The sequence below is a fragment of the Convolutriloba macropyga genome, chromosome 8 (assembly GCF_964194025.1).
Source record: "Convolutriloba macropyga chromosome 8, txConMacr16.3, whole genome shotgun sequence".
In the NCBI taxonomy this organism is placed as follows: Eukaryota; Metazoa; Xenacoelomorpha; order Acoela; family Convolutidae; genus Convolutriloba; species Convolutriloba macropyga.
In genome coordinates, this window is record NC_134475.1 from 11,696,023 (window position 1) to 11,710,763 (window position 14,741).

The following is a 14,741-nucleotide window of genomic DNA, read 5'->3' on the forward strand; positions in this document are numbered from 1 at the left end:
TAGATTTCTTCAGCAACTATCTTGAAACTAGAAGTTTCTCTCAAAATTTAATCAGTTGCTAATTTTACAAGTTGCTACATAGAAAACACACAATTTTTCTCTAGGAAAAAATTTAATTTTGAAAACCATAAGAAAGTTGACTCCAGTTCAGCTCAGTTAGTTACCCATATATCCAAGATATCTATGAGGTGTTCAACTTTTTTTTCACTTCCTTTATTTCATTTGGTTTTCGTAGTCGTGTTTCCGAGTCCTTGTTAGATGAGCAGCAGTCTCTTCATGTGTCTGTCCAAACTTAACTTTTCTCTTTGAATGAATTTTCTTTTGTTTAAATATTGTAATATCGATGGTAAACAAAAAATTCAACGCACCCTTTCCGGTGCAACGAACAAAAGAGATGAGGTTTCAAAAATAGTAATTTAAAACTCAGCGCATAGTTTTGATTCATTAGCGTAATAATAAGAGTACAAAGTGTCGAAACAAAAAATCAGTCAATCGCATGCATGGATTATCTCTGCTTGTCATGGAAAAGTCTTGTGGGGGTGGTTGGGTTCAATTCAATCCCAGAAATTATAAAATCTATCACATGGCAATTGAGATAAGCTTCAGAATTATAATTATATAGGTCATTACACGAAGAATACCCCCCCCCCCCCCAAATGTTCTTATAACCCCAATGCATTAAACAACCAGCACAAAAATGGGAACTGCATCAGAAATTATGATAACATTTAAACACTTCAGACATATCAGACGCCGACTTATTTAGCAGACTTTTAGACTTTGGTTCAGTTTGCTTCTTTAGCTTTGTCGTAATGATTTTTTGCACCTAATCTGCTTCGACTCCCCCCACCCCCCCCCCCCCCCCTCCCAGCGTATTTCATAATCCCGATTGCAAATTGTATGTAAAAAAAATGAAAACTCAACATGTGCCTCCGGGGGGATGGCGGGATGTTGCGAATAATTCATATGCCCACTAAACTGTAGCAGATTAGATCCATTTTTAATGGATTTGCAAAAAATGAGTTTGTTTTGGTAATATTTGTCAGAATTCTGGTCACTTTTTGAAGATCGTCGTTGAATCGAAATGATGCTCTTTTTTCAGAACTCATTTCACGTCGAAAATGCTGATATGCATTTCATTGAAAGCACCCAAAAATAGCAACATGATATTTAAAAAATTTTAATCTGTCATAGTTGCGTTTTTGCCCTGTTTCAGCTAAACTTTTGGATTTGAAATTGAAATTTCAGAAATTGGAACTAATTTGTCAATAATTGTTTTAGACTTCGGAATACACCCCATCACTGCTCTGGCTAGCAATTGGATCACGGTTTCTCATCTTCTCAGGAACCGAGTACTCGTGAAAATCGTCACTCTTCGAGTCTATTATATCAGTCTCCTTAGAAGATTTGTTCAACTCGTAGAAATTTGGAGGTAAACTCGGCAAGAACGAATCGCGAGGCGCATGATTTGAACTATTTGAGGAATTGTCATTTGAAATTGATTTTGGGTCATACGTTGGGTTGTCAACTTGATTTGGGATTCCCGAACTGAATGCCCGGTCTGGAACTTCGGGTAATCTGGGTTGGGTTCGGGGTGCAGTTGGGGATAGTGATGGGTCGTTTGCTGATCTTGGGAAGGTCTGGCTATTGCTGGTTATGATGTCTGGACTGTTAACTGGAAGGTCGAACTCGTCACGCGGGTTTTCAAAGATTACGGGGTAGTTGCGAACTGGTACTTGACGGCGTGGCTCCGAGGCGCTGGACGGTCGTCTTAGCGAATCGTGTGGGCGTCTTTCGGGCGTTCGAACATGGTTGGGTGTGAAATAAATGCTTCTGGGTTTCGTTTCGAAGTCATCCAGATCTTTATAGCTCACCTGAAACAAATTTGAGTTAGAAATTAAGAAATTATGTCACGTGTAATAATCGAGACTATTTTACAGACCCCGAAAAAAATTGAAAGAAGAGTTCATTATTTTAAGAAAAGTTCATTATATTAAGAAAAGTTCATTATTTTAGTGATGATTATAGATGAGTTTTGATGAATTTCTAATACATAATGATAGAACTTTGCCACCCGAACAGAAGTTTTTGATAATGTTGGGAATCGGACTAACCTCCCGGATGTTTGAGTATCTCTTGGGCACAGGTGGAATGTCATAGTCGAATGGAGGCAAGAGACTAGTGGGGGAGGCTATCGTCAGCTGGTCCTCATACTTCCTCTTGAAACGTCGCATACGGAAGAATAACCTATAAATCAAATTGACATTGCCCGGGTTGAATGTCCTCCCTAAAATCCTCCCATTTTGTTGTAAGAGTGGGGGTAATTTGTCTAGGGGGCAAATTGGTGTAATAGTGGGGCTGCAATGGGAGGACTTTTGAAGATTTACCGCCCAAGATAAATTAAACTCTCGCTCTTAAATCGTTTTGGTCTGCCAAGGAGGGTAAAATGATGCAGGAGTCTGAGAGTAATTTTTCCATAACCCACAAACTCTGACAACATTTTACCCCCTTGGAAACCCAAAAAAATGAAAGAGTGTGGGGTTAATTTATCTTTTACCCCCTCACTCTCGCATATTTTTGCCCCTCTTGCTGCTCATTGCAGCCCAAAAAGATTTAAGTGTTATGAGCTGTATTTTCCTAAAAAAACCTCCCATCGCAGCCCCCAGTCTTACATTTTTATGGGCAGAAAAGTTTCGCTCGTGCATTTGTTGAGTTTGCCCCAAATGTGACACCTCAAATTTGGCAGAAAAAAAACATAGGGAAAAGGAACCCCCGGCTGTAACGAGCCCAAATACGAGTGAACAAAAATCAAAATAGCTTTTTCTCTCCTAAACTCATCTTCGGATACTTCAGTGCAGCTCTTTAGTTCAAAAATTATTTAAACTTTACAATTAATTATAAATTTAGAATCATTTTGAAGCCACTTTTGAAGAATAGCGACTTTTTTTGAAAAAGTTTGCAAACAGATTTGATTTTGATCCTGTATCTTTAGAGTTTTGTACTACAAGGAGAAATCATTGATATAGGAGCTTAACGTTGGAGGGCGTTGGTAGAGCCGAACGGGCGTGGAGCAAACTACCATCAAATGAGATTTAGAGCCGTATGATTCTCGTCGTCTGATTGGTCGATCATAAACTCTTCAACTTTACGGCACGTTTGTGAAAAATTTTTTCTTACAAATGTCTATCCGTGGTCGCATTTTAGCCCCAGTCAAAGGGGACTACGTAACAAATAGAACGTTTGTCTTTGGGGGTATCTACCCTTCCTTATCAACTATTTATAATTGGTTAGAAGGTTGAGGGAGAACAACTTAATGTAAATTCTTCATAAGATAATCTTAACATAGCTTGAGAAGAAATTCAACTTGTTCAACGTGTACTCGGCTGGAGAAATGAAGCCTTGAGGAGCAAGAAAGAACGCGAGAACAGGTTATAAGAGATGCCCAAGTTCGAGAGGTTAAGACCAGTTGGTGTAACTGGGTAACACACTAGGCTTGCAATTAAGAAATGCTGGTTCGATAAAGTCTAATCAGTTTTCACAGTAGTTGCACTTGCATAAAGCCCCTAACATTGTTATTTGTTTGTTGTGGTTGAAAACTGACCTTGCAGAATAGAGAAGAGAAGAGACCAGAGCAGCAGTGAGCAGAATGAAGGTCGTGATAGTCCAGAATTTGGGGTTCCGAGTTTGAACTAAAACAACTATTTTGTGATCAACTTTAGTACGAATGAGGTGATGAGTTGACACTAAGTGTATTTACTTTTGTGTTTCCGAGTAATTTATAAAAAATCATTTATATTTATATAAATTTAACGACCATTTAGAGGAGTTGTCATTACTCAATCACACATTAAATATATATTTCCGCCCAGCTTGATAAATAACAAAACATCAACAATTATTGATTTGTTCATTTTGAGAATTAAAAATCTATTTCTTACCTATTGTTTGTTTGGAGTATGCAGCTCTGGGCACGTATTCTTGACATCTTTCTCCCTCGTAGAACCCGTAACACCTGCACAAAAATAATAGGATAAAAAAACAGATAAACAAAAAAAATAGCAAACTTCACATTGCTCTTAGAAGAAGATTTTCTGTCTGTTCAAGTATCAATTTTCAGGGAAAAAAAATTTATGCTAGTTCGAGAACCGAACTTAATTTCAAGTTTTCAGGTTCCAGTAATTAAGATTACCGCCCGCGTTGGCCACTATTTGAAATTGATCATAATTGTCCGAGGTTCTAAAAAACTTGAATTATTATTTGCTAGTGAAGAAATCGATACTAACGTGCGTATCGATCTGTCATTTCAAAATGCGCTGAAGGCAAAGACCAGCTTCAAACCGATAATTATTAAACGACTGGAAACAATCTAAGCTTGTTGGTCAAGTCGTCAACACTAAATCACTAAATAAAAAAAAGAAATGAAAAAAAAATTGAATGAGAGCAGTACGCAGCCAAATGTCTATTTTTATACCCAAAAATGGAGAAACTTACTTGCAGCAGACAATTCTGCTTTTAAGTTTTTGTAAAACAAATTTAAAAAGACAATGAAATAGAAGAATGAAATGCTTATGTATACAAAAGGGAAACAATTTGTTATTATAAATAACAGGAGTTATTTTTTTACTCTCAGCTCGGAAGACTTACTTGCAGCCGACTATTCTACTCTTTTTAAGGTAGTAGCAATCTCCCCCATTGAGACAGAAGCCTTCGTACTTTTCAGGACAGCCTATTCCATCATTGCTTTTGTTTCCAGAAGGAGAAAGAGAGGGCTTAAAGGGGAAACTGGGAGACCCAGTGCCCACAGCAGTTGCTGAGCTGGACGATACGACTAAAATTGAACCTACTTGAGAAACCCGCTTTTAGATTTATGATATTTGGTATCTATTCTGCCCCCCCCCCCCCCCCATAGTTTATATGTTGTTATATAGCACGTTACTATGTAAGAAAATAGCACGTGTACCTGGGGGTCATAAAGGTCTATGCTTACTAAGCGGGGGGGGGGGGGGGGGGGGAAATAGAATAGATCCGATATTTGTAACTCAAATTATTATCTGTGGTACACCAATTTTGAAGAGCATTATTGTTCTTTTTAGAAAGGTATAATTATAATCAAGAAGAGATGTGATTTCTGTTTATCTAATTTTCATAGAGATGTCTAATATAATATACTCATTGAGTAGGTATCAGCTGTCCTTGGGTCTGAAACTTGCAAAAAAGAAACAATTTATGGGGGTGCAATTTGCAAAGTTTTGTGTTTTGTTTATTATCAGCCCAGTCAATTTCGAATGGTGATCGTCATTGCAAGATATCGTGTAGGAACATTGGGATCTTTTCCCTTTCTGCCCCCCAGCTTAGTGAGCGCATATTATTTGCACCCCCCCCCCCCGACGTACGTGCCATATTTTACATAATAATTTACTCTGTATCTGGGGGGGGGGGGCGCATACCGTATTGGGGGGCACCAACGGAAAAATCCCAATCTTGCAAAGAAAATAATTCGACTTGAAAATATGCAAATTCTTTGACCAGGTTTGAACATGACAAGCCTGTGATGAAAAGAGTGTTTCCCATCAAGTTCGAACGCATTTACTTTTATTGTTTCTCGAGGATTCTTCTGAGAAAAGAAGACATCTAGAGAAAATTTTGTTGTCCCCCTTGATTTGGTTTTAAGATAAGGACGGATTATCTAATCAAAATGTGCTTTTTTACCACTATTTCTACCGTCCATATTCTTTCGCTGACGCACAAGTTTTTGGATTGCCGTAAATTGTGCAGAGAAAAATGAATTTTGAGGCAATTCTGTTCCAATTTCAATTTTTCCAATAAAATCTATAATTAGAAGGTTCATTCACTTCGAAAATAAATTTAAGACATAGAATGCCTGAGGTTTCAAGTTCGTATGCTACGACTGTAAATGAAAAAACAATTGTGCTCTATAAACAGAGAATGACAGATAAAAAAAATTATGCTCGCTTTTACTAACGTAAGCTCAAGTTCTTTAAATAAGTAGTTCAATGTTTTTTGTACATTACCTCTTTGCCATTTGCATTTTATTCTTATGTACATGAGGAAATTAGCAATGTTTTTATCCAGATTGCGTTCAACAATTAATCAGAAGTATGATAGTACCGGTGTACGGTTTCAATTTGAAAAGATTCCCATTAAATTTCAGATTTTAGTTGCTTGTTTAAAATTTTGGTTTCGCAAGAGATACAGCAAAGTAAGTTTCTGACCTGAAGAACTGTTAGCTTCAAAGTTCAAAATAAAGGGTACACTTGGTGTTAAATTATCCAACTTAGCCTCTAGTTGCATTTAAAATTATATACATCAAAATTTTTGATAAAAGTGAGGTTATTGGATAAATTTCTTGAGAAAAATGAATGTTTTCTTTATTTTAATCGACACTTTTAAAAAATTTTGTGAAAAAAAACCTTAGTTGTGACTAACAAGCTAAACTTCGGGCACTCATTGTAACCAACACTAATGGTCACGTAAATTTTTGATCAGAATATAGTCAAAAATCTCCATTTGAAGCATTATGTTCAGTAATTAAATTTTTTACATTGACCTCTTGCCTTTTTATCTCCAAAATATATATCGCGAAAACTTTCCCAGTCAGAAAAAAACTACTTCGTTTTTAATATATTTATGAATGACTGAATTTCAGACTTTCAATTAGTAGAAATCATATATCCGGTAAACAGTTCAATATCGATTGTTCGAAAATTCGTCCAACGGATTTTAAGGTAAACAGGAAGTCTAAACAAGAACCTTTGCTAAGACCAATAATCTATTTAGCTGAAAATTAGTGATTTGTTCCTGATACTTTATGAGTACTGTTTTTCTTTAGACGCCTTTTTTTTTAATTTGATTTTGAGTGAAGTTCGATTCAGATTTTTATTAAAAATTGTTTTAGTATCTTTCGTGAATCTAAAAACACTGGATTGAATCAAATACAGTACATGTAATTTCCAATTTTATTTAACTGGAGGGTGTCGTTGGCGACTCTGTAAACATTTCTCCACATTTCTCGCAAAATATGAAATGTCTTGAATGGTTTCTCAAAAAATCAAATTGAGATCTCGCTAAGGTAAACAAAAAGAATCATCCCTGAGTTGAAAAAAATTTGTCAGATATTGATAAAAACTTTTTTCTGATTTTTTCGCTAAAATTTTTTGCAGTTTTTTGTAATTTTTGTAATGAACTTGCCTTTCTGATAGATAGTTCATGTGATTGCGCGATTGTAACCATTGTTTTTTCGGAGCGCAGAAGTTGCTAACACTTGTTTTTGTCATCTATTCTATTTCCACAACTTGTAAATCCTTATTTTAGGCGAAGCAGCTACTATAATTTTTGTATTTATCCCAATATAGAGCAAAAAAATTAACAGTTATGAGGTGTCTCTTTAGGAATGGGGGATCTATTCTGTCTCGCCCCCCCCCAGTGTTTTTTATGAACCCCAGTTACAAATTATATGTTGTTATATAGCACGTTACTATGTAAGAAAATAGCACGTGCGCCTGGGGGTCAAAAAAAAATTTATGCTCACTAAGCTGGGGGGGGGGGACAGAATAGATATCCGAATGGGGTAGTGACTTCTTTCATAAATTTTGATAGATCTTGCTCAATCTCATTTTAACCTACTTACTTTCAAAACTATGTCGTGCTATCTTTGTTGGTTTTCCCGCAAAGATTTTGTTTCTTGATACCCATGCATATATCTTGCAACTTTGTACACACACTGATATTTTCTTTTGGAAAGATTTGACAAGATGAAAACTTGCTTCAACGCTTTAGTATGTTCCTTATCAAGTTGTATCCAGTTTTGGTTCACTGGGGGGGGGGGGGGGGTGGATAATATTTTTTATTTGTCAAGTGTTTCATTCCACGCTTTATATAAAGAATGGTACAGTAAATTAACCGACGAAAAGGTCAAAGTTTTAGTTACCTGGTGTGACGTGAATCTCTGTTTCAGTGACTGCATCTTCTGATTCGAAGTTAGTCCCAGTACATGAATACACACCAGCATCTTCCACCTTTATGTTTCTGAATTCCATCACCAGCTTCCGCCTAAAAGATATATTTTCAGAATTAATGTCAAAAAAGCGCTTTCTATATCATTTCTGAAACCTGTGCTTTAATGAGTCAGCTAAACTGTACTATAGCCCCCCAACCCTTCAAGAACCGTTATTGATGTTCATTTTGATACAAATACGTAATAGGAGAGGTTTCACACGATGTTTTCGAGAACTCTAAAAATTTTTTGGGAACTTTAAAGAAATGAATGATGGCAAAACGTTGAACTCGCACATGCGTTTTGCGTTTTCTTCGGTCATTTTTTAAAAAATATCTCGTAATTATTTTGCCAAAAATTGATGTTTTTCTGAGTATAAACAAAAAGGTAAAAAACGATTAACTGATGATATTGAGACTGCCTGTTGCTAAATAAAAATTTTTGACTCATTTTGTAACAACTTTAAACAAGATTGCCGAAAAACCTATATCGAAAATTATGTCTGGGAAAACTTGGCCGATGCACATAGAAGACCACTGTTAAAAGCCAACTAAAAACCAAAATTACGCTATTGCAACGCTGAATGTGGAGAACCAATCACGGTGTATACTGAACGGCAAAGTACTTTAGCACCCCTATTTTCACACAGGAAAATTTCATTTTTGAGGCGTTATTACTCCAATTGGAAATCACAATTAGAAGACAATTTTTAAACCATTGATCCACTACACTAGTCTTCTCGCCTACCTCTGAAACACAGCGTTTGCTTACCATAAATCCATGTCTAAAGTTGATAAACTTCGTCCCAGTTTCTCAATTAAAAGAAAGTTGTCTTAACATGTGATAAATTTTCACGTTTGTTTGACTATGATAGAGTTTCCGTTTGCGTTGAACATTAGAGGCAGAAAAGATGTGATTACAAGGTGATATCGTAACAACGCTCTTTTTCTTGCGAGACTTGTATGGAGTTCATCTACTTTACTTGAGAATTCCTGGTAAGTGAACGTTGTTTTTTATTTGCATTTCAGAGGTGTGGAGGACCACTGTGGAGGACCAGGCGATGGAGGACCAGTGTAGGGGATCAATGGTTCAAAAAATGTCTTCAAAATGTGTTTGCAAAAAGAATTTTTAATTCATAAAAATAGAAGATGCTAACTTACTGTTGCCGTTTACTACATTACTTCAATGAAGTTTACTTGCATTCTAAATCATTCAACAATGTGCGTCATTTATTTTTACGCATAGTAAATTTTATAAAATTTAAGCTTTGCCATGATTGCGCTCTTACAATAAAGGCGTCTTTTACAAAATTTCCTATTGCCAAACGATAATTCGGGGGAAAAGTGAAAAACAAAAAGGACTCAATCACTTGAGAATTATCTGAGGGTTTTTTCTGGGATTCGAGTAACGGGACATATAGCAATTCTATGAATTTTTGTTAATTGTGTTTATAGTTTTCAAATGACTAAAATTTCTTTAATTTTTTTTTTATCTCAGGCTTGACTACATGGCTTTTCAGGATAGTCTTCAGAAAAAAACAAACAGCTGTTTTCCAATGAAACCACTCAGTTTCGTCATTCGTTTGTTCACGCGAGAAATCGCGCATTTAACAATCCTCATTAGACAATTCCTCATTTTTTTCTCATGTGAAATCATACGACTTGCAATTTTCACACGAAAAATTGTGCCAGGTTTATCCACACACGTCAAAAAATTAGATGAATTTGCACGAGAACATTTAAGAAAGTGTACAAGATAACAGACGATCAACGCAATTATCTATAAGACATTTAATAATATTTTAAAAGAATCCTCCCTCATCCATTTTTACCCTGAATTATATTTTATAATTGAAATCTGGATACAATTGTTGTCAGCAAAATTTTTTTAAACTCTGAATTCGTTAAATAGGTTAGGTTTGAGACACTTACCCTTTAGGAATGATGTTGATTGTCTGGTCCTGGTAGTTAGAGTGCAGAGGGGTGTCATTTACAGATATGAAGTTATGTGGCAGGGGAGTCCCTTGTGTTTTACAAACTAGAGACAAGTTATCTCCCTCTGTGACGTAATAGGCCGGCTTCCACCCTTTCTCCACAAACGGACCTACTTCTGAAACACAAAGAGCATTTCGATATTTGTTTGGATTGATAATATCGCTTGATCTTAGTTTTAGGATACAAATTAAGTTGTATCCTTTGATCTCACGTAAGGGCTTCTTGACCACACAACAAAATTTTCTCTTCGAGTTTCTTCATTACAGAAGTATACGATCTGATGAACAACGCGAAACGTTTCCAAGAAGTTGCATTTTAAAATTTTCGCATGTTATTTGAGTTTAAATTTAACTCAAATATAAATTGTAGCAGTTAAAATTGGCTTCTGGTTGATGTCAATTTACAGATTTGTCTAAATGGGAAACTGCAGTGATAATTTGACAAAAAAATCCAAGATTCATCTAGAAAGCTTTTTATTTGCATAAAAACATTGTTTAGTGCATATGTACTTTGTCTTCTGTAATGACCATGCTCAATTCCGTACAACCTGGGTCGAGAAATTTTCTATATTATTTCTACGAATTTTCTGCGCATTTAATACATATTTTCAGCGCAAACGTTAATAGTTAATGTAAGAGCAAATTAAATGGTTCGAAATTCAGAAATCGGCGTCAAAAAGCGTTTAAATCCACCATATTTAAGAAATGAGCTCAAATTTGTATGCATTTCTTACAAAGTTTCAGCGCATTTTTGAAAAATCAGCGCATTTCAGCACATTTCAGCGCCTTCAACTGATTTTTTACATAATTTTGGCACATTATTTAGCAGCATTTCTTACAAAATAATGCGCTGAAACGACCCTTCTATCTGAACCCGGGAAAAAACACTGAAAAAGAATCGATTTTTGGTGGAAGCCACAAAAGATAGGGCTAAGAGTAAAATAGACTTTCGTATAGAACTATGAAAAAACATTAGCTCCAGTACTCTTTGAAACAAAATTTTGAAAAACTCGTTAAAATATTTGTTATTTTGCAATATATGCGATTATGTCAAATGTTTACGAAAAGTTTATGTATTACAGCATCTGGCGGGAATTAGGAAACATCATGAGATAGTAGTCTTGTTGCAATGTTGTCTACTAGTGTGAAGCCTCTCGCTTATGCTAAACGATAATGTTATGACAATAACAACCATGGTGAAGTATTCGATTTATTTGAAATGCTTAACGACTTTGTAATGAAATCAATGACCATGCATTTATGCATGTTTTGCTACTAAAAAGAGCGGCGCTTTTCTGTTGAAATGTAAAAATGTTCAAAACATTCCTAGAAAATGATAATATTTGCATTTTATCAGTGTAATCCGCCCATTTTGCTGTAATTGAATCCACTGACACGAATTTTTTTTTTGCCTAATTAAATATATTTGCTAATACTTACTTTGGCAATCTTGGCAGAACAACTCAGATTGTAATGTCTTTTCAATCTTCTTTTTGTACAGGTCAGGTTGGGCGAAGAACGCCATCGTTGGCACTTGGATCGTCGAGTCCTTGAAGAACTCAAACTCATCCGGATTCGAGGCCTTTGTCAAATAAAACATGTAAACAGCGTTGTTGCGTCGCATCTTTTTACTTTTTTCCATTTCTCTGCACGGCGATTTTTGCAAGTTGACATACAAAACATTTCGACCTAATAAGTTTTCAGAATTTTTCAGTTCTCCCGGCGTGATCCAATCTTTGCCTTTCAGAAATGCGACCTCAGAGATTTTGAATGAAGTTAGGTGGCCCTCAACAGGATTCGAGAAATTAACCCGTCCTCTGACCACAATTGGGGCGGCATTCGCTTTGAACAGGTAATATTTGTTCACGTTTCGTCTTTCGGGTAAACAAGTAATTCTTGCTGATGAATCAAGATTGTCTTCAGTTTCCGTTGACGAAGGCGTAACTGAACTAACTAGGGCTGTTATAAATAATAACTCGCTATTTATAAGGAAAACTGCGAATGCTGTTGATACGAACTTCATGTTGATGAAGATATTCCTGCTTATAATTGTCAGAATTTTCCGTAAAATATCTGCTTTTCAAATTAAATGCTGAAATTTATACTTTCTTAGAAATTTTTTACGATTTATTGATTATGACGCGGTAAAGACAAACGTATATAGTACAAATATGGTCAGTTTTAGTCGACCTGTGTTTTGGTAAAACACTTAGCTTTAATTAGAAAACAATTCTTTTGTATTCTAAACGTGTTTGATGCTGTAGCAAATGCAGGTATACACGTTTAAGCTTCACGATAGTTCAAAACACGACACCGAAGAATGATTAATCAAAAAGGTATGTTTATTACTATCGAAAAAATGATCTAATTTATAACTAAGAGAGACCAAATAGAGCAGGATGTCTGTTTAATTGTCGAATTATTAATAATCCGGTCACAACTATTGACGTATTAAAATATGATGTCCGAAGTTAATTAAAAGACGTGAAATAGTTATCAGTAATGCGTAATTTTACAATATTGAATAACTGAAATTTTTCAATTTTTAACTAATTTTTGGAAAACCAGCAAATGGTAGTCAAAATAATAGTCGAATTGCAAAGTTGAGATAAATTAAAATTTGCAGAACTTTTTTTCTAGTGAAGTTCTAGAAAATTGTCAGAATTAAGTGATAAAAGTTTTAAATAAAAGTTAGCTAATTCTATTAAGATAATTATTTATGTTTTTAATCTTGGTTTCCAATTTTGTACCTGATATTAAGAAAACCGTGTCAAAGTCGTAAAAGGAGTAAATATTTCTAAAGTTAGCCGCGCAGTTAAATTAGCGCGGCAGTCAAAAATTTCAAACTTGGTAAATAAAATATACGAAGATTTGTAACTTTCCTTTCAAGTCTTAAACTTCCCTTTTATCCCAGAAATCGTGGAACCTTTATCTGAACTCGGAACAAGAACTTCAAAAGAAAAAATGAACCAGAATTAGACGAAGGATAAACCCTCGATTAGAAGACGTATTTTGCTCAGTACTCGCGGGTGTGTCGAAAGTCGCCTGTTTATAGAAACTGTGGAAAAATGTCGGAGTGAAAAATATTTTTGGGATTAAGTTAACTGAGTTATAATATTACTAATATTCCTCCTAGTTATTAGAAGGATTATCTAGTCTCTTGTACTTGAAAATACATTAAACTATTGTGTTCAAAAGTGCTTTAATATCTTTGAGAAATAAGAGAGAGGAGTTATAACTTATTAGACTGCGTCGTTTGTGGTCTTAAGGGGGGGGGGGGAGTTGTGAGGGAATGTCTTGGAGATCTTAAAACTGCATTGGTGTCCTGTTCATATAAGTTTAATTAGCAAATGTTGTCGAAATTTTATGACAAAGACAAAAGTTTGCGGTTTGATATTATTTCTAACTCAAGTTAAGATCAATGTACCATGCTTGGTTGTTTATAAGCTTAAGCTTGACTGACATGCGAAAGGGTTTGGCTCTTTTGAGCGCATTTTGGGGGCTGATTTAACTTCAAAGCCCCCCGCAGCTGGGCAACTTTGATCCCCATGTTGATCCAGCGAGTTCGGTCGCCGGCTTTCTCGTCAGTGTAGGCCCCAAACTGCGGGGCTAATTGTGTAGCTAATCATTGCAAAGTGTGTGGGGGCTCAGGTATGGCTGGGTAAATGATGGCCGCCAAAAAGGGGCAAGAAATGGGACTGTTTTTTGACATGTATCTCTGTAGACGTTAAGCAATCAAATAATCCCGTTTTCCAGCACTTCGGAGTAAAAACTGAATTTTTTTTTTTTAGTTTTCATCATAAAGCAAACATTTCAAAAACTATAATACCAGCCTGAGCAAAGACCATGACGGTACTAAAAAAAAGTTTTTTCATTATACCCCCCCCCCCCCCCACACACCCCACGCGAATCGCTCACCAGTTTATAAACTGGCCCCTTATGGTATACTTGAACGTAAAATAAAATGGGAGTGTACACTCTATTCCCGCAAAATGTGGGGTGGCGGGGGCGGGGGGGGTACAATGGAAAACGCGACATTTGCAAGATGATCAGTATTCTCAGAACGATAATTGAAGCATTCTAAATTGCAAGCAAGGGCTGTGATAAAAAAATGAATGAAAACAAGAGCAGTTTAAAACGATATACGAAACTTTAAAATCAATGAAAATTGAAAGCTCATTAAAAATATTGCGAACAGCTTTGAGCATGAACAGCATTATTTTTCGCCTGATTTATGCCAAATTGTGCAGAAGCGGTTTTCAGCGACTCAGCTTTAGTTATTAGCAATGCGAGAAGCTTTGTCAATGGGGGAAAGAGACCAGCTTTCATTATATATGAAAACATAGAGTAAAAGAGGCTATGGTCATAGTTGTTGCGATGCGTTTCGATAATGACTAGCTTTGTATATGCATATTACGAGCAGTTTCGGTTCACTAGTTTTCCATCGGGGGGTCAGAAACTATTTTAAAATGAAAAAATACTATCGATGAATCATCTTAACTTCATAGACCGCAAGATTGGAATCGAAGAATCATAGTAGATTGATAGAACCCGAAATTCCCTTCAATGGATCATACTAAAAATTAATAGTGGCCAAATTTTCATTGATGGATCATATTAATAGAAACCGAAATTCCCAAAAATACCAATTCAACCAAGCCAAATTCCCATCAATGGACTATCGTAATTTATAGAAACCGAAACTCCTATCAATTAATCATGGGGATTTCACAG

The 14,741-nt window shown here is 35.8% G+C and overlaps 1 protein-coding gene across 1 annotated transcript; it reads right to left on the reverse strand.

Moving 5' to 3' along the window:
- Window positions 1-949: 949 nt before the first annotated feature.
- On the reverse strand, window positions 950-13,232 carry LOC142344462 (uncharacterized). The gene is made up of 8 exons (XM_075396122.1): window positions 11,448-13,232; window positions 9,946-10,123; window positions 7,949-8,070; window positions 4,645-4,828; window positions 3,939-4,012; window positions 3,602-3,689; window positions 2,115-2,247; window positions 950-1,874 (listed from the first exon to the last, which is right to left on the reverse strand). The coding sequence occupies exons 1-8, from the start codon at window positions 12,028-12,030 to the stop codon at window positions 1,278-1,280; spliced, it is 1,959 nt and encodes a 652-aa protein (XP_075252237.1). The 5' UTR covers window positions 12,031-13,232; the 3' UTR covers window positions 950-1,277.
- Window positions 13,233-14,741: the final 1,509 nt, after the last annotated feature.

Excerpts from the sequence above, each read along its gene's own strand:
- LOC142344462 (XM_075396122.1), bottom strand. The coding sequence starts at position 12,030 with ATGAAGTTCGTATCAACAGCATTCGCAGTTTTCCTTATAAATAGCGAG. Across the intron at positions 8,071-9,945 it reads ATCAACATCATTCCTAAAGG|GCGGAAGCTGGTGATGGAAT; the intron begins GTAAGTGTCTCA and ends TATATCTTTTAG. Across the intron at positions 1,875-2,114 it reads GATACTCAAACATCCGGGAG|GTGAGCTATAAAGATCTGGA; the intron begins GTTAGTCCGATT and ends AATTTGTTTCAG.